At 38.6% G+C, this 27,037-nt stretch overlaps 2 protein-coding genes across 3 annotated transcripts in view; both read left to right on the plus strand.

Moving 5' to 3' along the window:
* The first annotated feature begins 4,091 nt into the window (after window positions 1-4,091).
* LOC148931291 (putative disease resistance protein RGA4) overlaps window positions 4,092-27,037 on the plus strand; it is a 102,791-nt gene continuing 79,845 nt past the window's right edge. The window contains exons 1-4 of one of the 2 annotated variants that reach the window (XM_089064333.1): window positions 4,092-4,161; window positions 5,850-9,540; window positions 9,623-9,696; window positions 9,796-9,930. In XM_089064333.1, the coding sequence (XP_088920459.1) occupies window positions 5,865-9,540; window positions 9,623-9,669 (3,723 nt within the window). In that variant the 5' untranslated portion in view covers window positions 4,092-4,161; window positions 5,850-5,864 and the 3' untranslated portion in view covers window positions 9,670-9,696; window positions 9,796-9,930. Of the gene's footprint in view, window positions 4,162-5,849; window positions 9,541-9,622; window positions 9,697-9,795; window positions 9,931-27,037 lie in introns of those variants that run through there. The other variant, XM_089064334.1, reaches the window with a different exon arrangement.
* LOC125218492 (putative disease resistance protein RGA4) lies at window positions 12,890-20,088 on the plus strand. Its single transcript, XM_089064330.1, has 4 exons — window positions 12,890-13,017; window positions 15,261-18,963; window positions 19,099-19,186; window positions 19,272-20,088. The coding sequence occupies exons 2-3, from the start codon at window positions 15,276-15,278 to the stop codon at window positions 19,179-19,181; spliced, it is 3,771 nt and encodes a 1,256-aa protein (XP_088920456.1). The 5' UTR covers window positions 12,890-13,017; window positions 15,261-15,275; the 3' UTR covers window positions 19,182-19,186; window positions 19,272-20,088.

The raw sequence follows: 27,037 nt of genomic DNA on the forward strand, positions 1-27,037 counted from the left end.
TCCTAAGATTATAGTAAGATAAGACAGTATTTTTTAGCCAATAGAGCACTAAATTATTGAGCAATGCACAAACATTTTCTAGTGTGTCGTATATGCTAATGCTGCTGCTCATTTTGGGTCTAAATTCATAGCCAATAGAGCATTTAAGGCTAATTTTGTTTTTTGAATTTTAAAGGTTTAATAGATATTTTTAAATTTTTTTATGATTTTCAACTTGAATCCCAATCAAATAATTAGGGGGAATTGTTTTACTAACAAAGTTTTATTTCATTTTATTTAGGGCGGGAACGATCTTTATACTACTATACTTCCCAATTTGGGTATAAATTTGTACGGTCAATAGCGGGTCTTTTATGCTGAGTTTGGAAAATACCTATAACGCCCCGACTTTTTCTTCTCCTTTAAATTTGACCGTGAAAGACGTTGAATATTTGGCCTTTCATTTTAGTTTTACAATTTATAGAATGGTTTTTACTTTTTTTCGAAAAGCTCTTATTGATTGAAGAAAAGGGTGTTCGAAATGTTAATAGATACTCCCTCCATCCCATAAAAGTTGAGTTGTATTTCTTTTTAGTCCGTCCCAACAAAGTTGAGTCATTTTTTTTTTATAAAAAACAAAACATCTAATCACTCTTACTTTATTCCATCATTTACTTACACTCTCTTATTTTTCCTACTTTTTTCATCTCTCCTATTTATTTAATATAAATTTTAATCTCCGTGATCAAAAGTTTTATCTCCAACTTTTATGGGATAAAGGGAGTACTAATTTCGTGATTATTAGGCAATTATTGTGGAAACCTATTGCGGCCTATCTATTTATTTTATTATAGCCCAATTCTTTTTGACGTAACATTTAAGAAGGCCCAAAATCAGCTCTTCATTTCAAATTGTAGCCCAACAATGAGTTATCATTTCAATAAGAAATGTATATTCTTCTCAATAGGGTTATACAGAATGTAGATTGAGAAGATGAGAAAGGGGACGCTCCCTACTTTGTTAGTCAATTGGGTAATTTTGGTTCTGGGCCAAAACTATTTTTTATTTGGGGTTGGAGTTGTTTAATTAATGGGCCAGCTTGTTTAATTCTTTTTTGGAGATTAGGCTGGAATTAATTCATTTAACAGAATTATATATCTGGGTTATAGTAGGTGAACTAACGGATATTTTATCAAGAAAAAGACCGAGGGATAAAGTGAGCACGCATGCATTATTTTAGCCAAGTAAGATCAAAAAGGAAAATCCAAACGAGTAGGCTTTTCAATCATACATTATTGTGTGGGCTTTTTGAACTAAATTATTTTTGTGGGCTTTCTGTTTTTATATGGACTATGTCCTATCAATATTTTCATTATCACATTTTAAATAAATTAAGAGAAAAAAACTTGTCCAAAATAGAAAAAAGCTATTTTTATGGGAAGAATTAAAATAGAAAAAAGAATTTATTTTTATGTGATGGAAGGAGTATTTGTCTCTCGACTTAACCTCCAACCAATTAATCTATATCTATACTAATATAAAAGACGAGTTTGGCCTTATTTTGAAATATTCAAAGTTGCGGGAAGAATTTGGATATCTATAAATTTTAAGCCTAATCAATTTTTTAAAAAGAAATAAGATTAAAATGGAGGTTACAACTATTTATGATTATAAGAGCACAATGATTTGTAACTTCCAACCATATCAGTTAATTTATTTTCAAATGCGAAACTGACACAAAAAATAAGTTAGAGAATAAAAGCAAACCATAATATAAAAATAGTGGCATATTTATTTTTTTAATATATTTATAATATGAGAATTATTCAACTCTACATAGTAGTATTAATTACTAATATGGCTCCATATACGGGTCTCTTCATACATGCCCACTAAAGAAAGTAACGTAAAGGTAATAAAAATGACATTTATTATAGCTATGGAAATAAACCCAAACTTTTAGGCTATGAATTTATTAGGGATGTAATCAATTGCTAACTAATTACCAATCCAAAATTGAGACCAATTTTCAACCATTAGATTAGAAGATCTTGTGGTTAATATAATGTCAAGTGTAATATATTTTAAATTTAAATAATTATTAATTAAATTAAAAGGATATTAAGGTCAAATCCTATGTGTAGTAATTATAACTAACTACTTTCTCTCTCCTCAAAATCATCTCAAATCTTTAAATTTACGTAACTCTCTCAATTTAAATTATTTTTTCGCAAAAAATATATCAAATTAAAAATAATTTAATAAGGATTCCAACGAGATCTCAATTGCATATGTTCCGACGATATTCGGGTGATGAAATTTGATAAATTATATTTCAATTTTCGTACATGTTGATAAGCAGCTTTTATCAACAAATGCAACAAAATATCTCAATATAGTGTAGGCAAAATCTCAATATTATGCATGTCCAATCTCAATAAAAATGTGTTGATATTTTCTTGTCCTTGTATTGATATTCTAATATCATATTGTTGATATTTGTAATACACAATGTTGATATAAAAAAACACCTACAAAAATTATCATATGATAACATAATGACGATATTACCCTTTTGTTGATATTTTGTCTACTATTTATTGAGATTTGTGAGCTTTAATCTCATCCACTCATTTTAAAATCTAAGGATTGAGATTTAGTCTTGATTTTGGATTAGGGTGCTATAAGCATTAGAATAGGACCCGAATTTATTATATTATTATTATTATTATTATTATTATTATTATTTTATTAACATTGTCTAGACTTTTATTTTTTGAAGATACCATTGGTGTTATCATGGACCCTGACAATGTTATTATACAATTTAATTTTCTGCTCATTGAGATTAAGATTATGATTCATAGTGAGTAGCGAATCATCATTTTATTTTTATATTCTACTCACTGAGATTAAGATTATGATTCATAGTGAGTAGCAAATCGTCATTTTATTTTTATTTTCTACTCATATTTAACGTTTAAGACATTTGAATATATAGAGATCTTTTCTGTTTTGTTTGGAAAATAACAACGAAAATATATAGAGATCTTTTCTATTCATATTTAACTTTTAAGGCATTTGAATATATAGATGTTACTCTGTTTGTGTGTTGATTCATAGTCAATATATAGAGATCTTTTATGTTTTGTTTGGAAAATAACAACGGAAATTATAGAATTTAAAATATTTAAGTATATTTGCTTCGAAATAATAAAAAATAATTACAGGTAAGAAAATAGACAGTATATTTTAATTCTACATATTAAATTATAATTTTGAATAATCTTGTAGCCTAAGTTGTTAGAGCGCATTATAATGTTATTTCGCTATCGTGTTTTTATATATTTGTTGTCTCTTTCATCTAGGATGGGTTCAATTTGAAATATCGTGTAGTGGCCTAGTGGGTATATAAATTAATAGGAGCATTTGAGTTTTCGACTATATAAATTGTATAGGTTGAACACTTAATTTCAAAACATCAGAATTTGGATGCTACCAAAGCGCACTTTAATATCCGTTTATATAGGCTTTATTTGGTTTCTTAGAAAGATATAATTTAATACTCCTTTTCCGTCCCGTTTTAGGAGTCCCAGTTGAGACGGACACATGTTTTAAAAAAGTGCTTGAGTGTGTAATAAATAATTTTGTAGTGGATGTTGGGACCAACTTTTAATTGAATGTGTAATAAATAAATGTTGTAGTGGATGTTGGGACACATTTTTAACACTTTTTTACTTACTTTATAGATATTTTTTATTAGTTTATCCCAACCGAAATTCCTAAAGCGAGACGCTTAAAATTGACCAACCAGGACTCTTAAAGCGGGACGGAGAGAGTATTAAATTGGTGAGATGGTTTAATAGGAGAGAGTTAGCTATATGACTAACTGGAGCATGTCGTCGTTAAAAACAGCCGCCATAGTTGACAATTAAGCCCCTATTACCTACTAGTAATAAATTTATGTTTAATTATGTTGAATGACAGCTGGGAATCTTGGCACTTTCAATACTTTCAACTAAGCAATGCCAAATATATTATTACATAATTCAATATACACAATATTATATCAGTCATTAGGTATATATCATGTGCAAGAAGGAGAAAACTGATTTCATTGCCTATTCACAATATTCATCTACGACTACAAGAGCAAAGAAGAAGAAGAGATAGAACTGTAAGGTATGTCGCTAATAGTTCGATCTACCCATATATATGAGAGATCTTGGCCTTTTTTTCACTCCGCTGGTTTGTGATTTTTTATTTTGTTTTACATTAAATGGATTGACGCTGTTGATTTGTCATTTTATAAATACTAGTGTATGATTAAGAATGGTAAAATCGTACTTTGCGCTATTCGATTAACCCTCCCTTTGTCCACGAATAAGAGTCCAATTTTTCCATTTTGGTCTGTCCGTGAATAAGAGTCCCGATTTATAATTATCATAAATAGTAAAGAGACCTTACATTCCACTAACTCATTCCACTCACATATCATTTAAAACTAATATATACAAGTGGGACTTTTCTTAACATTTTATTAAAACCCGCGCTATTTTAAAATGAGACTTTTAATCATGGACGGAGGGAGTATGAAATAACCACAAACTTAAGTCTTGTTGCTTGTCCTCGAGCAAGATGGACCATACGGGCATAGGTTCCACAAAAGTAACGACTCATAAAATGAGTCGATCAACTCTCGTCAAATCAAATCCAAACTGTTGAATGTGAGTGTGTGAATAAGAGAGAGCAATTGATGGAAAGTAAATCTTATTGAATTGCAAAAGAAAAATGAGCTAAAAAAAAAAAACTAATTCAACAAACTATAACAAACTACTCCCTCCGTTCCCTCATAGTTGAGTGATTTTTTTTCCATTTCGGGAAGTTCCCTGATAGTTGAGTCATTTCCATATATAGTACTCCCTCCGTCCGCGAATAGGAGTCTCGTTTTTCCATTTTAGTCCGTCCGCGAATAAGAGTCCCGGTTCACTTTTACCATAAATGGTAATAGGGTCCCACCTTCCAGTAACTCATTCCACTCACATTTCATTTAAAACTAATATATATAAGTGGGACCTCTATTCCACTACTTTTTTCCATCCACTTTTCTTAACATTTCTTAAAACTTGTGTCGTCCATGAATGAGACTCCTAATGGCGGATGGATGAGTATTTATTTAACATACTCCACATTCCTTTCATAAACTCTGTACTGAAAAGTTTCGCCTCAACTATGAGGGAACGGATGGAGTACTTATATTCATTTCAAACATAGGGTAGAAATGAATCGATGGCCCAGATTAATCGACCCCAATCTTTAATCTTGATAGAACAAGCTGATGCGCAGCTGATCCATCAATCTCTACAAACTCCAACTTGATGGCTTAACTGCCATTCAGACTACCCCTGCAAAGATTCGCCAAATTCATACACAACTCATGTTTTGGCCTTTGGTAGAGGTTTAGTCAGCATATCTGTTGGATTGTCTGTTGTGTCCACTTTGAAGACTTTTATCCCTCCTTCCTCTATCCTCTCCCGAATGAAGTACAAGCTTACATCGATATGCTTGCTCCTCTCGTGATAAACTTGGTGCTTGGCTAAAGTACAATGCGCTGTTGTTATCACAGCCAATGCTCAAAGTCGCTTGAGCAATACCAAAATCTTCCAACATTCCTCTAAGCCAGAAACTTTCTTTTACATAAACATTTACAATTGGCGTCAATCCACAAGTAAATTAGAAATAAAAAAAATATATATATTAGTCGTCATGAAAGCAAACTACCTTGAATGAAAGGCTTTAAACTGTACTGCATTCTCTTCCAACTCTGTCTTTCACTCTATACCAATTATCCTTTTTTCTTTCTGAATCAGTTATAAGCTTAAGCAATGGAAGGAGAAGCTGTTGCTGCTGTCATTAAAGTTGTAGTTCAAAACCTCATCGACCATTCCAAGACAGAGATCTCACTAATCCGTGGTCTCGACAAAGAAGCAGCAAAGCTAGCTGGGAATTTGGATACGATCCAGAAATTCTTGAACGATGCTGAGAACCGTACTATTCCCGGTGGGGCTGTCGAAAGCTGGCTGAGGAAGCTCGAAGATGTGGCGTTTGATGGTGACAACGTTTTGGATGAGCTCAATTACCATCTTCTCTCGAAACAAATTAACTCTATCAAACCCATGAAACAAAAGGTACTCTCATGCTTCTCACCATTCAGTCATATTGCGCATCCCAGAAATATAGCTCTAAAAATTCAAGAAATCAATGAGAATTTAGAGTCCATTCAAAAAGAGGGAGCCGGGCTTGGCCTCAAAGAGAGGCTAGCCAACGATGTGCCAAAACTGCCTCATGCTGCTTTTGAAACTGATTCCTTCTCACATGATCCAATTTTCATAGGAAGAGATGAGTTGGTGTCGGAAATAGTTGAGGTTATTAACACTAGTACCACAACTGATGAACGTGTAATTTCTATCTTTGCCATTGTTGGAATGGGAGGATTGGGGAAGACAACCTTGACTAGGAATGTCTTTCATCATCCAAAGATAAAAACTCTCTTTGGATCACATATTTGGGTGCATGTTTCCCAAATTTTTGATCCAATCATTCTTTTCAAAAAAATCCTCAAGGAGTTGACTTCTTCTGATCATGATGAAATCGAGAGTAGCCAAGGTATTCTCAAAAACACTTCTTCTGATCAGAGTAGGCAGGATTTTCTCAAAAAGACTTCTTTTGGTCAAGTTGATGTTGAGAGTAGTCAAGATTATGTGAAAAGGAATTATCATGATCAAGTTGAGGTCGAGAGTAGGCAAGGTATTCTTAAAAGGCTTCAAAAAGCTTTAAAAGATAAAACTTATATGCTTATTCTCGATGATGTTTGGAATCAAGATCATCCCAAATGGGATGATTTTATCAATTCTTTGGTGGGCATCACTTCTACCAAGAGGAATGTGATTGTTATTACCACCAGAAACATGGAAGTCGCTTCAACTATGCAATCACTTCATACACATGAGCTCAAAGGATTATCAAATGAAGATTGTTGGTTAATAATCCAAGCAAAAACTTTTGGAAAAGAGGATATTCCATTAGAGTTTGAGGCCATAGGGAGGAAGATTGCAACAAGATGTCAAGGTTTGCCATTAGCTGCTAATGTAGTTGGTGGAGCACTATGCAATAAATCGGAAGATGAATGGCTCTCGATCGAGGAGAAATGGCTTTCACATGATGAAGGGGATCGTATCAAGTTGAGCATTGATAATTTGTCTCTACCCTCACTGAAAAAATGTTTTGCATGTTATTCACTTTTTCCTAAAGGTCGCAAAATCAAAAGTCAAGAACTGATTGAGTATTGGATGGCAGAAGGATTTCTTGAAGCTAATGGAAGAAGTGAGATGGAGTGCTTGGGTGACAAATTTATGAAAGTTCTTCTGCACAACTCTCTACTACAAGTTGTAGAAAGAGATGATTATGGAAATGTAGAGAGTTGTGTGATGCACGATCTTGTGCATGACCTCGCATGTTCAATTTCAGGTTCTTCTAATAATACAGAAGGCGGGAGCCGAGTGAGATACATGATTCACGATGAAGAAAGTCATATTCCAAAAGATGTGGCAAAATATTTGCGTACGTTACTGTTCGAGGGGTGCATTTATGGTAACATGTTTGCAGATTTTGAGCATCTACATGTTTTAATTCTAGCTGATGATGAATGTAAAAGGTTGCCAAGTTCGATAAGGAAGTTGATACATTTAAGGAAACTTGATATTTCGTCGACGCGTATAAAATATTTGCCGGACTGGATTGGTGAACTCCATCAGTTGCAAACATTAAACGTATGTACAGGAAGTTTCTTGAGGGAACTGCCTAGTACTTTGAAGTACTTGATTAATTTAAGGCATCTTTATATTGATGATGATGTAGAGTTGCCTGCCGAGATTGGGAGTTTAACTTCTCTCCAGACGCTAAAGTATTTTAAAGTTGGTGAGAAAGATGGATGGAAAATTGAAGAGCTTGGAAGTTTGAATGGTCTCAAAGGAACATTGGAAATTTCTAACCTTGAAAAGGTTGAAAACAAGGAGGTGGCTGAGAAAGCAAGTCTATCTCAAAAGTCAAAATTATTGGATTTGTGTTTGAGATGGGATCAAGATAGAGAAGTTGAAACTCCAAATGATGAGAATGTGTTAGAAGGCCTCCAACCTCACCCTAATATGAAGAAATTAGAGATTGAAGGGTTCAAGGGAAAAAGATTTCCATCCTGGACGCGAAATATGGTAATTGAAAATGTGCCTCAAGGTTGTTGGGTAGCACTTAACAAGTTGATTGAGATAAAGCTCTCAAAATGCTCAGAATGTGAAGAAATCCCAATGTTTGGGCAGTTGCCAAATCTCAAGTCTCTTTGTTTGCAAGGATTCAGTAATTTGAAGTCCATAAATTCTTCTTTCTATGGATTAGTGAATGAGGAGACACATATTGTTTTTCCAGCTCTAGAAAGGCTCGTGTTGATTGAAATTCCTAAGCTTGCGGATTGGGAAGAAGTAGAATCTACAGGTGCAAATGATGTGAAGGTATTTCCTAACCTCCAACACTTGGAGATCACTCAGTGCAAGCAATTGATGAGTTTTCCTAATCATTCATGGACATGCCTCAAAAGTTTGATAATCAAGGGGAGTGGGGGCGCTTTAACATACATATTCAAGACGAAATTAAAGTTGCTGACAGAGCTTTGGATAGAAGGAATAGATGATCTGGAATATCTCCCAAATTGTTTATTCTATAACAATCCCAATCTCTTGGAGTTAAGTATAAGAATGTGTTCCAGTTTCAGAGAACTACCAGATGGTCTAGGCACCCTCAATTCTTTGGAGAAGCTGATTATAAGAGACTGTCCAAATTTGGAACGATTAGCTGATCTTGGTGTACAACAATCACAAGGAAGCCTTGCACGTCTTAAAAGGTTGGAGATTTGTGAATGCAAAGCTTTGCTGTACATACCATGTGAAATGGTAGGATCCTTGCTTGAGGTATTGGTGTTGAAGAATTTAAGTAGCCTAAAGAATCTACCTAGAATAATTGATTGTCTGCCGAAATTACCTCGTCTAGCAAGTTTAGTAATTACTGGTGTTTCTCAATTTATGGCCACTTTGTCTAGTAATATGTTAGAGATGGATGTTAGTGTGGAGGGATCTTTGGAGACCGTTGAAGGCTTATTGCAAAGATGCAACTCCCGCTCACTTAGGTATATAAAATTGAAAGGGAGAGAAGCTTGGGGAAATTTGCCAGAATCAATTCAACATCTCACCTCTATTAGATGGTTAACGATAGAGAATTATGGAATGGAAGAGTTGCCTGAATGGTTTGGGAACCTCTCATCTCTAAGCGTATTGTGGATATTTAATTGCAAGAAGTTAAGGAGTCTACATGCACTGCGGGGCCTCACATCACTTGGATACTTATATATTAGGGGCTGCCCAGAAATAAGGATTGAACAACAAAGTGATGCAGCTGATTCCCAATGGCCCAACATTTCTCATATCAACTTCATTCTGATTGATGGAGAAATAGTAGGTGAGTATTAATACATATTCGCCAGATTATGTTGACTTTCATTGACTTATTGATTTATCTCTGTCTCCATTAATCATTGAAGGAAGAAGGAGAAAACATAGTAAGAGTTTGATGAGTGGGTGCCTCTAATTGCTCAACCACACTTAATGTTTACTGGTAAGAAACCTCACATTGCAATTCTCTTTTCTTTCTTTGCTTTTTTGTTGAAGAGGATGTGGATACCAATGTGTTTCACACATTTCTGCTCATTTTCAGTTGTGGGAATAGCATGAGTTATCCATTTCTCCATTTAGCTGCATTGCTCTGCTCCCAAAATGCAGTGTTTTCCGTTAGCTGTTGAGACTGTAAATTGCAAATTAACATGTTGTATAACACAAATTGGATCTTCAATTGTGCATTCGTGTTTCATCAAATATTAATACTGCAGCTATGTAGGTAGTTTAATATATAAGATTATTACGAAGATAAGACAGTGTTTTTATAGCCAAAAGAGCACTAAATTTTTTAGCAATGCACGGACATTTTCTAGTGTGTCGTATATGCTAATGCTGCTGCTCATTTTGGGTCTAAATTCATAGCCAATAGAGCATTTAAGGCTAATTTTGTTTTTTGAATTTTAGTTGGTTTAATAGATATTTTTAATTTTTTTTTTTTTTTATGATTTTCATAACTTGAATCCCAATCAATTAGTTAGGGGGAATTGTTTTACTAACAAAGTTTTATTTCATCGTATTTAGGGCGGGAACGATCTTTATACTACTTCTTCCCAATTTGGGTATGAATTTGTATGGTCAATAGCGGGTCTTTTATGCTGGGTTTGGAAAATACCTATAACGCCCTGACTTTTTTTCTCCTAACCGTGAAACATGTTGAATGTTTGGCCTTTCATTTTAGTTTTACAATTTATGGAATTGTTTTTTATCGAAAAGCTCATATCGATTGGTGTTCGAAATGTCAATAGATACTAATTTCGTGATTATTATGCAATTACTCCCTCTGTCCCAGATAATCTGGAACACTTTGATCCGACACAGGTTTTAAGAAATTTAATGGTAATTGAGTTGAAAAGGTTAGTGGAATGTGAGTCCTATTTTGAAAGGTTTAGTTTTATAATAAAATGTGAGTAGAAATGAGTCAGTGGAATATGAGTCCACTACTAAAAATAATAAAAGTGAAATTGGACAAATTATGTGGGATGGTCCGAAATAGAATACTATGTCGAATTATCTGGGACGGAGAGAGTATTGTGGAAAACCTATTGCGGCCTATCCATTTATTTTATTATAGCCCAATTCTTTTTGACGTAACATTTAAGAAGGCCCAAAATCAGCTCTTCATTTCAATTGTAGCCCAACAAATCTTAAATTTCCCACTCCACGTCTGTTTCGTAAATCTCTCCACCTCAGTAACGTCAATGAGTTACCATTTCAATAAGAAATTTATAGTCTTCTCAATAGGGTTACAGAATGTAGATTGAGAAGATGAGATAGGGGACGGTCCCTACTTTGTTAGTCAATTGGGTAATTTTGGTTCTGGGCCAAAACTATTTTTTATTTGGGGTTGGAGTTGTTTAATTAATGGGCCAGCTTGTTTAATTCTTTCAATGATACATTATTGTGTGGGCTTTTTGAACTAAATTATTTTTGTGGGCTTTCTGTTTTTATATGGACTATGTCCTAACAATATTTTCATTATCACATTTTAAATAAATTAAGAGAAAAAAACTTGTCCAGAATAGAATAAAGCTATTTTTAGGGAAGAACTAAAATAGAAAAAGAAAATTATTTTTATGTATGGAAGGAGTATTTGTCTCTCCACTTAACCTCCAACCAATTAATCTATATTAATATTAAAATGTGAGTTTGGCCTTATTTTAAAATATTCAAAGTTGCGGGATGAATTTGGATATCTATAAATTTTAAGCCTAATCAATTTTTTAAAAAGAAATAAGATTAAAATGGAGGTTACAATTCTTTATGATTATAAGAGCACTATGATTTGTAACTACCAACCATATCCGTTAATTTATTATCAAATGCGAAACTGACACAAAAAATAAGTTAGAGAATAAAAAATGCAAACCATAATATAAAAATAGTGGCATATTTATTTTTTTAATATATTTATAATATGAGAATTATTCAACTCTACATAGTAGTATTAATTATTAATATGGCTCCATATACGGGGCTCTTCATACATGCCCACTAAAGAAAGTAATGTAAAGGTGATAAAAATGACATTTATTATAGCTATGGAAATAAACCCAACCTTTTAGGCTCTGTATGAATTTTTTATTATTATTAGTATTATTATTATTATTATTATTATTATTATTATTGTTATCATCATCTTCTGTTTATTAACATTGTCTCGATTTTTATTTTTTGAAGATACCATTGGTGTTATCATGGACCCTGGCAAGGTTATTATACAATTTAATTTTCTGCTCATTGAGATTAAGATTATGAATCAAAATGAGTAGCGAATCGTCATTTTATTTTTATATTCTACTCATTGAGATTAAGATTATGATTCATAGTGAGTAGCGAATCGTTTTATTTTCTACTCATATTTAATGTTCAAGACATTTGAATATATAGAGATCTTTTCTGTTTTGTTTGGAAAATAACAACGAAAATATATAGAGATCTTTTCTATTCATATTTAACGTTTAAGGCATTTGAATATATAGATGTTACTCTGTTTGTGTGTTGATTCATAGTCAATATATAGAGATCTTTTCTGTTTTGTTTGAAAAATAACAACGGAAATTATAGAATTAAAAAAATTTAAGTTTATTTGCTTGGAATTAATAAAAAAATAATTACAGGTAAGAAAATAGACAGTATATTTTAATAATTCTACATATTTAATTATAATTTTGAATAATCTTGTAGCCTAAGTTGTTATAGCGCATTATAATGTTATTTCGCTATCGTGTTTTTATATATTTGTTTTCTCTTTCATCTAGGGTGGGTTCAATTTGAAATATCGTGTAGTGGCCTAGTGGGTATATAAATTAATAGGAGGCACACTTAATTTCAAAACATCAGAATTTGGATGCTACCAAAGCGCACTTTAATATCCGTTTATATAGGCTTTAATTGGTTTCTTAGATAAAACAATAAGATATAATTTAATATTAAATTGGTGAGATGGTTTAATAGGAGAGAGTTAGCTATATGACTAATTGGAGCATGTTGTCGTTAAAAACTGCCGCCATAGTTGACAATTAAGCCCCTATTACCTACTAGTAATTAATTTATGTTTAATTATGTTGAATGACAGCTGGGAATCTTGGCACTTTCAATACTTTCAACGAAGCAATGCCAAATATATTAGTACTTAATTCAATATATACAATATTATATCAGTCATTAGGAATATATCATGTGCAAGAAGGAGAAAACTGATTTCATTGCCTATTCACAATATTCATCTACAAGAGCGAAGAAGAAGAGATAGAACTGTAAGGTATGTCGCTAATAGTTCGATCTACCCATATATATGAGAGATCTTGGCCTTTTTTTCACTCCGCTGGTTTGTGATTTTTTATTTTGTTTTACTTTAAATGGATTTACGCTGTTGATTTGTCATTTTATAAATACTAGTGTATGATTAAGAATGGAAAAATCGTACTTTGCGCTCTTCGATTAATACTCCATCCGTCTACGAATAAGAGTCTCATTTATTTATTTTGGTCCGTCCACGAATATGAGTCCCGGTTCATAATTACCATAAATGGTAAAGAGACCTCACATTCCACTAACTCATCTGTTAAGGCCAAAGTGCCTCAACAATAGCGAAATCGCGTCGAACGTCGCGGGAGCTTTTGCCCGTCGATCAATTCGCCGTCGAGTTCTAGGTTTTGTGCGTTTGTTGCACGAAAAGAGAAAGCTGCGTAAGAGTATTTTATTTCTTGAGAGAGGAATAAAATACACGCCTATTTATATCTAAGGACCCTAGGGTTGATTCGACCTACGATCCGGGAAAGAATCAACGAAGAAAACCCGGAAAGGAGCTTAACGTTCGCTCAACGAGAAATAAAATAAAAACATATTAATCCAAATATTACAATAATTAAATGACGCCAAATAAATAAAAATAATTCACTCCTAACGCGACACAAAGTCGCCATATCTCGATGGCCTCTTCGACTGACGCTTCTCCGAGCGCTCCCGCCGTGCCGGCCGCGGCTGCTCCTCCTCCGCCGACACATTGGTGTCGGCGTCAATCCTCGCTTCCGGCTCTATCTCCACCTCCTTAAGCCTTGCCGATGGGGGGCCCGTATCATCATCCCATTCACATATCATTTAAAACTAATATATACAAGTGAGATCCCTATCCCACTAACTTTCTTCCACCCACTTTTCTTAACATTTTATTAAAACCGGCGCCATTTTGAAATGAGACTTTTAATCATGGACGGAGGGAGTATGAAATAACCACAAACTTAAGTCTTGTTGCTTGTCCTCGAGCAAGATGGACCATACGTGCATAGGTTCCACAAAAGTAACGACTCATAAAATGAGTCGATCAACTCTCGTCAAATCAAATCCAAACTGTTGAATGTGAGTGTGTGATTGTGTGAATAAGAGAGAGCAATTGATGGAAAGTAAATCTTATTGAATTGCAAAAGAAAAATGAGCTAAAAAAAAAAAAACTAATTCAACAAACTATAACAAACTACTCCCTCCGTTCCCTCATAGTTGAGTCATTTTTTTTCCATTTCGGGAAGTTCCCTGATAGTTGAGTCATTTCCATATATAGTACTCCCTCCGTCCGCGAATAGGAGTCTCGTTTTTCTATTTTAGTCCGTCCGCGAATAAGAGTCCCGGTTCACTTTTACCATAAATGGTAATAGGGTCCCACCTTCCAGTAACTCATTCCACTCACATTTCATTTAAAACTAATATATATAAGTGAGACCTCTATTCCACTAACTTTTTTCCATCCACTTTTCTTAACATTTCTTAAAACTCGTGTCGTCCATGAATGAGACTCCTAATGGCGGATGGAGGAGTATTTATTTAACATACTCCACATTCCTTTCATAAACTCCGTACAGAAAAGTTTCGCCTCAACTATGAGGGAACGGATGGAGTACTTATATTCATTTCAAACATAGGGTAGAAATGAATCGATGGCCCAGATTAATCGACCCCAATCTTTAATCTTGATAGAACAAGCTGATGCGCAGCTGATCCATCAATCTCTACAAACTCCAACTTGATGGCTTAACTGCCATTCAGACTACCCCTGCAAAGATTCGCCAAATTCATACACAACTCATGTTTTGGCCTTTGGTAGAGGTTTAGTCAGCATATCTGTTGGATTGTCTGTTGTGTCCACTTTGAAGACTTTTCTCCCTCCTTCCTCTATCCTCTTCCGAATGAAGTACAAGCTTACATCGATATGCTTGCTCCTCTCGTGATAAACTTGGCTAAAGTAGAATGCGCTGTTGTTATCACAGCCAATGCTCAAAGTCGCTTGAGCAATACCAAAATCTTCCAACATTCCTCTAAGCCAGAAACTTTCTTTTACATAAACATTTACAATTGGCATCAATCCACAAGTAAATTAGAAATAAAAAAAATATATATATTAGTCGTCATGAAAGCAAACTACCTTGAATGAAAGGCTTTAAACTGTACTGCATTCTCTTCCAACTCTGTCTTTCACTCTATACCAATTATCCTTTTCTCTTTCTGAATCAGTTATAAGCTTAAGCAATGGAAGGAGAAGCTGTTGCTGCCGTCATTAAAGTTGTAGTTCAAAACCTCATCGACCATTCCAAGACAGAGATCTCACTAATCCGTGGTCTCGACAAAGAAGCAGCAAAGCTAGCTGGGAATTTGGATACGATCCAGAAATTCTTGAACGATGCTGAGAACCGTACTATTCCCGGTGGGGCTGTCGAAAGCTGGCTGAGGAAGCTCGAAGATGTGGCGTTTGATGGTGACAACGTTTTGGATGAGCTCAATTACCATCTTCTCTCGAAACAAATTAACTCTATCAAACCCATGAAACAAAAGGTACTCTCATGCTTCTCACCATTCAGTCATATTGCGCATCCCAGAAATATAGCTCTAAAAATTCAAGAAATCAATGAGAATTTAGAGTCCATTCAAAAAGAGGGAGCCGGGCTTGGCCTCAAAGAGAGGCTAGCCAACGATGTGCCAAAACTGCCTCATGCTGCTTTTGAAACTGATTCCTTCTCACATGATCCAATTTTCATAGGAAGAGATGAGTTGGTGTCGGAAATAATTGAGGTTATTAACACTAGTACCACAACTGATGAACGTGTAATTTCTATATTTGCCATTGTTGGAATGGGAGGATTGGGGAAGACAACCTTGACTAGGAATGTCTTTCATCATCCAAAGATAAAAACTCTCTTTGGATCACATATTTGGGTGCATGTTTCTCAAATTTTTGATCCAATCATTCTTTTCAAAAAAATCCTCAAGGAGTTGACTTCTTCTGATCATGATGAAATCGAGAGTAGCCAAGGTATTCTCAAAAACACTTCTTCTGATCAGAGTAGGCAGGATTTTCTCAAAAAGACTTCTTTTGGTCAAGTTGATGTTGAGAGTAGTCAAGATTTTGTGAAAAGGAATTATCATGATCAAGTTGAGGTCGAGAGTAGGCAAGGTATTCTGAAAAGGCTTCAAAAAGCTTTAAAAGATAAAACTTATATGCTTATTCTCGATGATGTTTGGAATCAAGATCATCCCAAATGGGATGATTTTATCAATTCTTTGGTGGGCATCACTTCTACCAAGAGGAATGTGATTGTTATTACCACCAGAAACATGGAAGTCGCTTCAACTATGAAATCACTTCATACACATGAGCTCAAAGGATTATCAAATGAAGATTGTTGGTTAATAATCCAAGCAAAAACTTTTGGAAAAGAGGATATTCCATTAGAGTTTGAGGCCATAGGGAGGAAGATTGCAACAAGATGTCAAGGTTTGCCATTAGCTGCTAATGTAGTTGGTGGAGCACTATGCAATAAATCGGAAGATGAATGGCTCTCGATCGAGGAGAAATGGCTTTCACATGATGAAGGGGATCGTATCACAAAGATATTGAAGTTGAGCTTTGATAATTTGTCTCTACCCTCACTGAAAAAATGTTTTGCATGTTATTCACTTTTTCCTAAAGGTCGCAAAATCAAAAGTCAAGAACTGATTGAGTATTGGATGGCAGAAGGATTTCTTGAAGCTAATGGAAGAAGTGAGATGGAGTGCTTGGGTGACAAATTTATGAAAGTTCTTCTGCACAACTCTCTACTACAAGTTGTAGAAAGAGATGATTATGGAAATGTAGAGAGTTGTGTGATGCACGATCTTGTGCATGACCTCGCATGTTCAATTTCAGGTTCTTCTAATAATACAGAAGGCGGGAGCCGAGTGAGATACATGATTCACGATGAAGAAAGTCATATTCCAAAAGATGTGGCAAAATATTTGCGTACGTTACTGTTCGAGGGGTGCATTTATGGTAACATGTTTGCAGATTTTGAGCATCTACATGTTTTAATTCTAGCTGATGATGAATGTAAAAGGTTGCCAAGTTCGATAAGGAAGTTGATACATTTAAGGAAACTTGATATTTCGTCGACGCGTATAAAATATTTGCCGGACTGGATTGGTGAACTCCATCAGTTGCAAACATTAAACGTATGTACAGGAAGTTTCTTGAGGGAACTGCCTAGTACTTTGAAGTACTTGATTAATTTAAGGCATCTTTATATTGATGATGATGTAGAGTTGCCTGCCGAGATTGGGAGTTTAACTTCTCTCCAGACGCTAAAGTATTTTAAAGTTGGTGAGAAAGATGGATGGAAAATTGAAGAGCTTGGAAGTTTGAATGGTCTCAAAGGAACATTGGAAATTTCTAACCTTGAAAAGGTTGAAAACAAGGAGGTGGCTGAGAAAGCAAGTCTATCTCAAAAGTCAAAATTATTGGATTTGTGTTTGAGATGGGATCAAGATAGAGAAGTTGAAACTCCAAATGATGAGAATGTGTTAGAAGGCCTCCAACCTCACCCTAATATGAAGAAATTAGAGATTGAAGGGTTCAAGGGAAAAAGATTTCCATCCTGGACGCGAAATATGGTAATTGAAAATGTGCCTCAAGGTTGTTGGGTAGCACTTAACAAGTTGATTGAGATAAAGCTCTCAAAATGCTCAGAATGTGAAGAAATCCCAATGTTTGGGCAGTTGCCAAATCTCAAGTCTCTTTGTTTGCAAGGATTCAGTAATTTGAAGTCCATAAATTCTTCTTTCTATGGATTAGTGAATGAGGAGACACATATTGTTTTTCCAGCTCTAGAAAGGCTCGTGTTGATTGAAATTCCTAAGCTTGCGGATTGGGAAGAAGTAGAATCTACAGGTGCAAATGATGTGAAGGTATTTCCTAACCTCCAACACTTGGAGATCACTCAGTGCAAGCAATTGATGAGTTTTCCTAATCATTCATGGACATGCCTCAAAAGTTTGATAATCAAGGGGAGTGGGGGCGCTTTAACATACATATTCAAGACGAAATTAAAGTTGCTGACAGAGCTTTGGATAGAAGGAATAGATGATCTGGAATATCTCCCAAATTGTTTATTCTATAACAATCCCAATCTCTTGGAGTTAAGTATAAGAATGTGTTCCAGTTTCAGAGAACTACCAGATGGTCTAGGCACCCTCAATTCTTTGGAGAAGCTGATTATAAGAGACTGTCCAAATTTGGAACGATTAGCTGATCTTGGTGTACAACAATCACAAGGAAGCCTTGCACGTCTTAAAAGGTTGGAGATTTGTGAATGCAAAGCTTTGCTGTACATACCATGTGAAATGGTAGGATCCTTGCTTGAGGTATTGGTGTTGAAGAATTTAAGTAGCCTAAAGAATCTACCTAGAATAATTGATTGTCTGCCGAAATTACCTCGTCTAGCAAGTTTAGTAATTACTGGTGTTTCTCAATTTATGGCCACTTTGTCTAGTAATATGTTAGAGATGGATGTTAGTGTGGAGGGATCTTTGGAGACCGTTGAAGGCTTATTGCAAAGATGCAACTCCCGCTCACTTAGGTATATAAAATTGAAAGGGAGAGAAGCTTGGGGAAATTTGCCAGAATCAATTCAACATCTCACCTCTATTAGATGGTTAACGATAGAGAATTATGGAATGGAAGAGTTGCCTGAATGGTTTGGGAACCTCTCATCTCTAAGCGTATTGTGGATATTTAATTGCAAGAAGTTAAGGAGTCTACATGCACTCCGGGGCCTCACATCACTTTACATCTTAGATATTAGAGGCTGCCCAGAAATAATTATTGAACAACAAAGTGATGCAGCTGATTCCCAATGGCCCAACATTTCCCATATCCCCAGCATCACGATTGATGGACACAGCATAGGTGAGTATGAATACATTTTCTTGTTTCATTTTATATAAACAGTTGCATTTCTATTTCCTCACCACCACATTATATTGACTTTCAGTGACTTGTTGATTTCACCTTTTCTCCATTAATCCTTTTTGTGTTTGATAGTTGAAGGAAGAAGCAAGGGAGAATTTTGTATGCATTTGATGTTTTCTTCCATCCTAGTCGTCTCTTATATGTTATGCCATTGATGCTTGTAAGAAACCTCACATTGCAATTCTCTTTTCTTTCTTTGGTTTTTGTTGATGGGATTATTAATTAAAGAGGATGTGAATTTTCAGTTGTGGGAATAGCAAGACTTATCCATTGGTGCTGCATGCTCCGCTCCTAAAATGCAGTGTTTTTCTTTAATACTGGTAACAAACCTCACATTGCATTCTCTTTTCTTTCTATTAGAATAAGGCATGAAATATATTCAGTCATATACTTGCCAATACTTGAGCTAGCTGTCACTTAGTTAGTTACTCCCTCCGTCCCACAAAAGATGTCACACTTGTGAGACGACACGGAATTTTAGGATGTTTTGTTTTACGTGTTAAATGGAGAGAGAAAAATATAATTTTTATATTCACGTGAGAGAGAACTTTTTTTAAAAAAGGAAAATGTGACATCTTTTGTAGGACAGAGGGAGTATGTTACTTTTGTTAGTCAATTTTGTGAGTTTTTATTGTATGCTCTTCATGTACCTGCACCATACACCCTTATTATATAAGGTGATGGTTTTCTCTGTTTTATGCGAATATCAAAAAGTAATATTCATTTTCTCCCAAATAGTATGTCTTCCCTCTTTCTCGATCTCCATCTTCATGGAGCTTAATTCAAAGTCTTGTTACTTTCTTTGTTTTTTCTTGATGGGATTATTAATTGAAGAGGATGTGGAATTCCAATTTCTTTCACACATTTCTTTGCAAATTAATATCCCAAACATTTATTACTCAAATTGGATGTTCTATTGTGCATTCATGTTTCATACTATACGGGTAGTTTAATATAAAATGATTATGTGCGTATTTTGTTGATGCCATTTTGAATGCTTTTATTGAAAACAAGAATCAAAGGATTCTTGAGAATATACATGATTGGATACTTTTATCTTTATCACCAAGAGTTCTGTGTGAAGTTGCCCCTTTCAATAAATTAAGCAAAAACTTATCATATCCCAAAGTTTCAATCCATCTTAGTAAACAGTAGATTAGACATATTTTCCTTTTTGAGTTGTTTTGTTAAACTTGGATATGGGTATGCTGCTGTGGACGGAAGCACAGGGATGTTGTTCCTCACAACTTAATATTTAACTTATAAATTATAATATTAAAATATCAGCGGCAGACCCAATCACGCTAGGGTTCGAGAAATTGAATTCCGGTTTTGATAATTTGGACCGGGTGACCGCCGGAAAACCATATGGACAGCCATGATTCTGAACTTGACGAGGCCGACCAGGAGTGGAGGATTACCGCCGACACGATCGTCGAGTACGAGAGGCCTATGACCGACCCAACCACCACAGAGGCCGAGGGCGTGGCAGGACAGAAAGGGGTGGTCGTGGAGACCGCTTTGGCGAAGTTTTTTATCCGAACCGTGGGGGACGGAACCGTCAGCGGCGTGGTGATGCGGAGTTCAATTCGTTGGGGAGAACGTCTCCAACAGAGGGCCACACACCTTTACACCATATTCTTACTCTATTGAGATACAGGAGATTGGATGGAGTACTATTTTTATATATTAGGCTAATCTTCAAGAAGAGACATCTCCTAACAATATTTACCTGTGAACATCTAGAGCCTCTTTCATTCTCCTCGACCAACGAAGTGCTAGGTTTCGAGGCATGGAGCAGAACACACAAGGTAAATGAAGCTTACCACATACACAGGCCACACACACGGAGCAAAATGAGTTCTTTCAAGATTTGATCTTCTATGAAATATCCATTACTTAGGACATCATAGTTGTATTAACAAATTGTTAATGTGGGAAACAACATGAGGAAACTGTGGTGAAATACCAAAAGCAATCATATATCAGAATAAAATCATACCAGTCGTTGAGTATGTCACAGTTCCAAAGATCCCACCAACCACTCGTGTTGGCGTTGCCATGCTCGCCATACACGCACCAGCCAAGCCTTGGAAGCAATTTTTCATTCGCCGTTGCCCCTCTTTATTGTGGAACTGGTTTGTTCACGAGCTCTTGAAACGTTTTGGTGATTGTTATGAACCCCCTTTCCCTTAACAAAAATAATCGATCCGATGAGGTACGAAACACAAGAATCCGGCGCCCTCGAGATGAGAGTCGGCGGCCAACGATTGAACTGGCGCGGAGGAGATCTCCGTCGGCAGTGATTTAGGGTTGAGTGTGTAACGCAAGTATTTGGGCGATAATATTCTTCATTAATCGAGAATGAAATTAATGAGATGCCCTATTTATATTATCTAGGACCCTAGGGTTGGTTCGACCTAATCCTATGCATCGGGAAAGAACCAACAAAGAAAACCCGACGGAGCTTATAAAACGCTCGACTCAATTATTCGTTCATAATTAAATAAAAACAATAAAACAACGAAAACAAATATTATCCTTAACTAAAAACTAAACTAGCTGTGGAATTTCCTCGAACAGCTTCGGCGCTTACTTGGCGACGAAGTCTTGGTAGCGATCCGGCGCCTTTAGATCCTTCCTTGGCCTCAGCTTCCTCGCCGGCTCCTCTCTAATCACGCTCTCCGGCTCTGTACCCGCCGGCTGATCCTCTGGGCGTGGGGACGCTGTATTTGGCTCCTCCTCAGTCGGTGTTGTGCTTGGCTCCTCCCCTGTTTCAGCCCCTGTTTCGGATGTTGAAGTCCTCTGTGATGTTGGTGTAGCTGCATTCGTAACAACTCCCCCTTCCTTAGCCACCGCCTTGTCCTCAAGGGGGAGAATAGGGAAACGGCGCCGCATCACCTCCAACGGCTCCCATGAAGGAGATTCGGAACCATCAGACCACCTAACCAATACGTGCTCCACTGCAGCCCCGTCATGCCACATCACCTGAGAGTTCAATATGGCGACTGGGTGAACAATAGGACGATTCCCCTTGAACTTTGATGGTAACGGCTCCACCTCATCGCCCTTCACGAATGCCCGCAACAAGCTCACGTGGAATACATTGTGAATTCGACTCCCCTCCGGCAATTGTAGCTTATAAGCAACCGGCCCAACACGCTGCAGAATTTCGAACGGACCATAAAAACGCTTTGCCAATTTAGCTGAGACGGGTTTCGCCACCGAGTGTTGGCGGTAAGGCTGCAACTTAAGCCACACAAAATCCCCGACTTCAAACTCAATGTGTGTCCGATGCTTGTTTGCTGATGCGCTCATGCGCTGCTGAGCCTTCGCCAAATTTTTTCGAAGTTCGACCAGCAATTCTCCCCTCTCCTTGATTAAATCCGCTACATTTGGTGGGGTTTTTGCCGAGGGTACAGCGGCCACCAGCAACGGCGGCTCCCGGCCATATAAGGCTTTAAATGGTGATGTTCCTAGCCCAGCATGGTAAAAGCAATTAAGCGATAGCTCAGCCCATGGTAAAAAATTTGACCACGTGGATGGTCGATCTGCAGTAAAAGCGCGCAGATATTGCTCCAGCCCTCGATTTCGGATCTCCGTTTGGCCATCGGATTGGGGATGATAGGCCGTGGAAAAGTTTAACTTGGTCCCGCTAAGGCGCAATATCTCCTCCCAGGTGGCATTTAAGAAGACGGAGTCTCGGTCCGACACCAAGGTCTTTGGAAACCCATGATGGCGCACAACCGTGTTGACAAATAAATGGGCCACTCGCAAGGCGTCGAAACGCGTTGGCAGTGGCGCGAAATGAGCGTACTTTGACAATCTGTCAACCACAACCATTATAGTAGTGTATCCTCTAGACTGCGGTAATCCCGTGATAAAATCCATAGAAACGTCCTCCCACACCTGCGAAGGAACCGGTAGGGGTTGCAGCAAACCCGCTGGTTTATGGGTGGAATATTTAGTCGATTGGCAGACGACGCACGCATCAACAAAGTCCCTTACATCCTTCCTCATTTTGGGCCAAAAGAAGCCCGCTGCCAATAGACGAAAAGTCCTTTCGTGGCCCGGGTGGCCCGCCAACGGAGTGCTGTGATGTTCCTCCAATAACAACCTCTTCATGGTCGACGAAGAGCTGACGAGAATCCGGCGATTGTAGTAGATAAGCCCATCTACAAATGACAAGTGGGCAGGAGCCGCACCTGACCGAATTTTGTCCGAGAGCTCCAGCAAGTCTGGGCGAGTTGCTGTTTCGTGTCGCAAAACGTCGAGTAACTTGGGAATGGGATGGGCTGCAGCTGCTAATAAAGCCCCATCAGCATTCGACTCGTCCCCCACCTGGGCGGACTCAGACGACGAGTCTGCCGCCGTCATCGGCTCCTTGCCCTCGCGGCGGGACAACGCATCAGCCGCCCGATTAGTCGCCCCTTTTTTATATTCGATGCGGAATTTATAACCCATCAACTTCCGCACATAGAGTTGCTGATCGGGAGTCTGCACCACCTGTAGAAGCAACTCTTTTAAGCTTTTCTGGTCGCTGCGGATGACGAATTCTCTTCCCAAAAGATATTGTCGCCATTTTTGCACTGCCTCAACAATAGCAAACAATTCCTTGTGATACGTAGATGCTACTCGGCGGCGCGGGCCCAGCTTGCGGCTGAAAAATGCAATGGGGTGATTGTCTTGAATCAGAACCGCCCCAATGCCTACGTCAGAGGCGTCTGTTTCAATATAAAATGTCTTGGTGAAATCTGGTAGGCGAAGCACCGGGGCGGATGTCATAGCCACCTTTAGCGCTTCGAACGCTGCACCCGCCTCCTCGGTCCACCCGAAGGCATCCTTTTTCGACAAGTTCGTCAATGGTGCGGCGATGGCGGCGTAATTGGCTACAAAACGTCGATAATACCCTGTTAATCCCAGGAATCCCCTCAATTGTTTCACCGTGCGAGGTAAAGGCCATGCCGTCATTGCTTCTAACTTTGCTGGATCTGCTCTTAATTGACCATCTGAAATCAAATGCCCCAAATATTCAACGGCGGTGCTACAAAAGGAACATTTAGATAATTTGACAAAAAATTTGTGGGCGCGTAGGAGCGATAGTACCTCAGCCAAGTGTAAACAATGTGACTCCAATGTTGGACTGTATATCAAGATATCATCGAAGAATACAATCACACACTTTCGAAGTAGTGGTTGGAAAATGCAGTTCATTGCCCCCTGAAAGGTCGATGGAGCATTGGTCAGGCCAAACGGCATTACTAAGAACTCGAAATGGCCGTCATGCGTTCGGAAAGCCGTTTTGAAAATATCTTCCTCATGCATTCTGATCTGGTGGTAGCCCGAGCGCAAGTCCAACTTGGTGAAGAATTTTGCCTTTCCCAACTCATCAAACAATTCATCGGCTGTTGGGATGGGGAAATGATCAGGCACCGTAGCCAAATTCAAGGCTCTATAGTCAATGCAAAAGCGAAACGTGCCATCTTTTTTCCGAATCAATAAAACGGGTGAAGAGAACGGACTCTGGCTCCTCTGGATGATCCCCTGATCTAACATTTCCCTAACCTGTCGCTCGATCTCATTTTTTTGAAAATATGGATAGCGATATGGTCTCACATTGACTGGTTTGGTGTGCGGCAGCAAATGGATTCGGTGATCGAACGGCCGAGCTGGTGGCATTCCCTCTGGAAGATCGAACACCCTGCTATTCTCCTCTAGCACGCGGCGGAAATCTGCTGGCAGATCCGAAGGAAAGTCCGCCGCTGCAGTCAGCAATGTTGCCGTCGGTTCAGCGGGGTCCAAGGGTATCAATTCGTAGAATTCATGGGCTGGGGAAAAAGAAGCGAGCAAGGCCAACGAGTGTAACGAAATCTGGCGGGGGACTGGCAGATCGCCCCGCAATAAGATGCGCTGATTATCGCGCTGAAACTCCAATGTCTTTCCCACAAAATCGGCGGATATTTTGCCCAACGATTCCAGCCATGCCATACCAAGAATCACGTCAGGTCCATGGATATCTAATATATGAAGATCAATTTCGAACGCTACCCCTTGCATAGAAAGTTTGGTGCGCCGAGAGACGTGGGAGCAGACCAAAGACCCCCCGTTCCCAACATAAATTCTGAACGGCCGAATGGGGGTTAAGGCTAGCTGAAGGCGCTCCGCCATACGGGGGTGAAGAAAATCATGAGTACTGCCCGTATCAATTAGGACCGTGACCTCGGTAGTGCCAATTTTGCCAACCACCTGGAATGGCTTCGAGCGGCTGTTCCCGTTTAAGGAATGCAGATGGGATAAATCCGCCGTTATCACCTGGTCCCCAAGCTGGTTTCCTTCTTCCAGTCCCTCACATTCGTCCTCCTCATCATCACCAATGTAGCATAGGAGTTTAGCGGCACACACATGGCCGGGGACGTACTTCTCTGGACAGTGCCAACAAAGGCCCTTGCGCGATCGCTCAGACTTCTCGGCATTTGATACAAGAATGGGAACCACTTTTGGCCTCTGCGAATCGCGAATTGTCGAAACTCCACCTGGCTGACTCGGCGGTAATTTCGCGTTCTGCGATGGGGTGGAAGCGGCAGTCAGTCTCGAATCCCGGCCTGACCAACTCCGTTTCTGGAATGAACCTGCCTGCTGGGAACGGCGTTCCTGCGACGCCCCCAATCGAAGGGCCAACGCATCGCCTCTGCGAGCGAGTGCGGTTGTCTGAGCTCCACTTTCTCCTGCAGCTCGGGTAAGAGGCCCTCGACAAAAATTGGGATTAAGGCTTCATCCGAGAGGCCTTGCACTCTGTTTAAGTATTTTTCAAACGTATCATGATAATCCGACACCGATCCAGTCTGGACCAACTTCGCCAGAGGTCCGATAAAATTGCGAAAACTCTGTGGATCAAACCTGTGGCGGACATCCTCCAAAAACTCCGGCCAAGTAACTAAAGGATTATTATCTCGATAATTAAAAATCCATTCAGTTGCAGGAGGGTCAAAAAGCATTACCGTGTAGTGGAGACGATCCTCCTCCGGGACCAACATATGATCGAAGTAGTACTCCACGCGGGAAATCCAATTAGTGGCATCCGACCCGTCAAAGTGTGGTGCGTGAATTTTAACTCCACGTTGTATGTCCCGGTGATGGTTTTGATGGTGATCCGGCCTATGCGGTGGGTCCCAATACGTGGTGTGACGGCCACCCCGTCTAGCGCGCTGCCTAGTTTCTGGCGGATCCCAACACGAGCGTTGCCGTGGATACGTGATGGCCAATCGGTTGTCTGAGGCATATCCGCGTGGGGAATCCCTCATCCGCGTGGGGAATCCCTCATCTGACGCCGATCCTGACGGGTATGGAGAACCCCACGCTGGCGGCGCCGGCCGTGTCGCGTATCACGCAAGTCATCTCTCCTGCGCACGGGTGGCAACGGAGACCAGTCGCGATGTTCTGCATACTCTCTGTCGTCAGACTCAAACCCGTCATCAGGAGGGTCAGAATCCTGTGGAACCGGGTTCTCCAATCCATCGATGCGGCCTTCCAATTGATCGAATCTGGCCATGATTTGGTCTAGGCCACGTGTGATGGGGTCCCCTTGGTTATCAGCATGCGGCCTTGTAAGCGGTAGATCGCCGCGTGGTGGGGGGCGAGGAGCACCCTGCAGATTGCGCCGACCCCCTTGTTGTTGCCGGCGTGACGGACCGATCCCCAACTCCTGGGCGTTGCCTCCAGTCAGTGCCACCGGCGAATTGATCGTGTTATCTACAATTTCCATTGAGTTCGAGATGAAAGACACCAGTTGTTATGAACCCCCTTTCCCTTAACAAAAATAATCGATCCGATGAGGTACGAAACACAAGAATCCGGCGCCCTCGAGATGAGAGTCGGCGGCCAACGATTGAACTGGCGCGGAGGAGATCTCCGTCGGCAGTGATTTAGGGTTGAGTGTGTAACGCAAGTATTTGGGCGATAATATTCTTCATTAATCGAGAATGAAATTAATGAGATGCCCTATTTATATTAT

The sequence above is a fragment of the Salvia hispanica genome, chromosome 2 (genome assembly GCF_029641045.1).
Source record: "Salvia hispanica isolate PSC_SH4W2 chromosome 2, Shi_PSC_v1, whole genome shotgun sequence".
Classification (NCBI taxonomy): domain Eukaryota; kingdom Viridiplantae; phylum Streptophyta; class Magnoliopsida; order Lamiales; family Lamiaceae; genus Salvia; species Salvia hispanica.

Excerpts from the sequence above, each read along its gene's own strand:
- LOC125218492 (XM_089064330.1), top strand. The coding sequence starts at position 15,276 with ATGGAAGGAGAAGCTGTTGCTGCCGTCATTAAAGTTGTAGTTCAAAAC. Across the intron at positions 18,964-19,098 it reads GATTGATGGACACAGCATAG|TTGAAGGAAGAAGCAAGGGA; the intron begins GTGAGTATGAAT and ends TGTGTTTGATAG.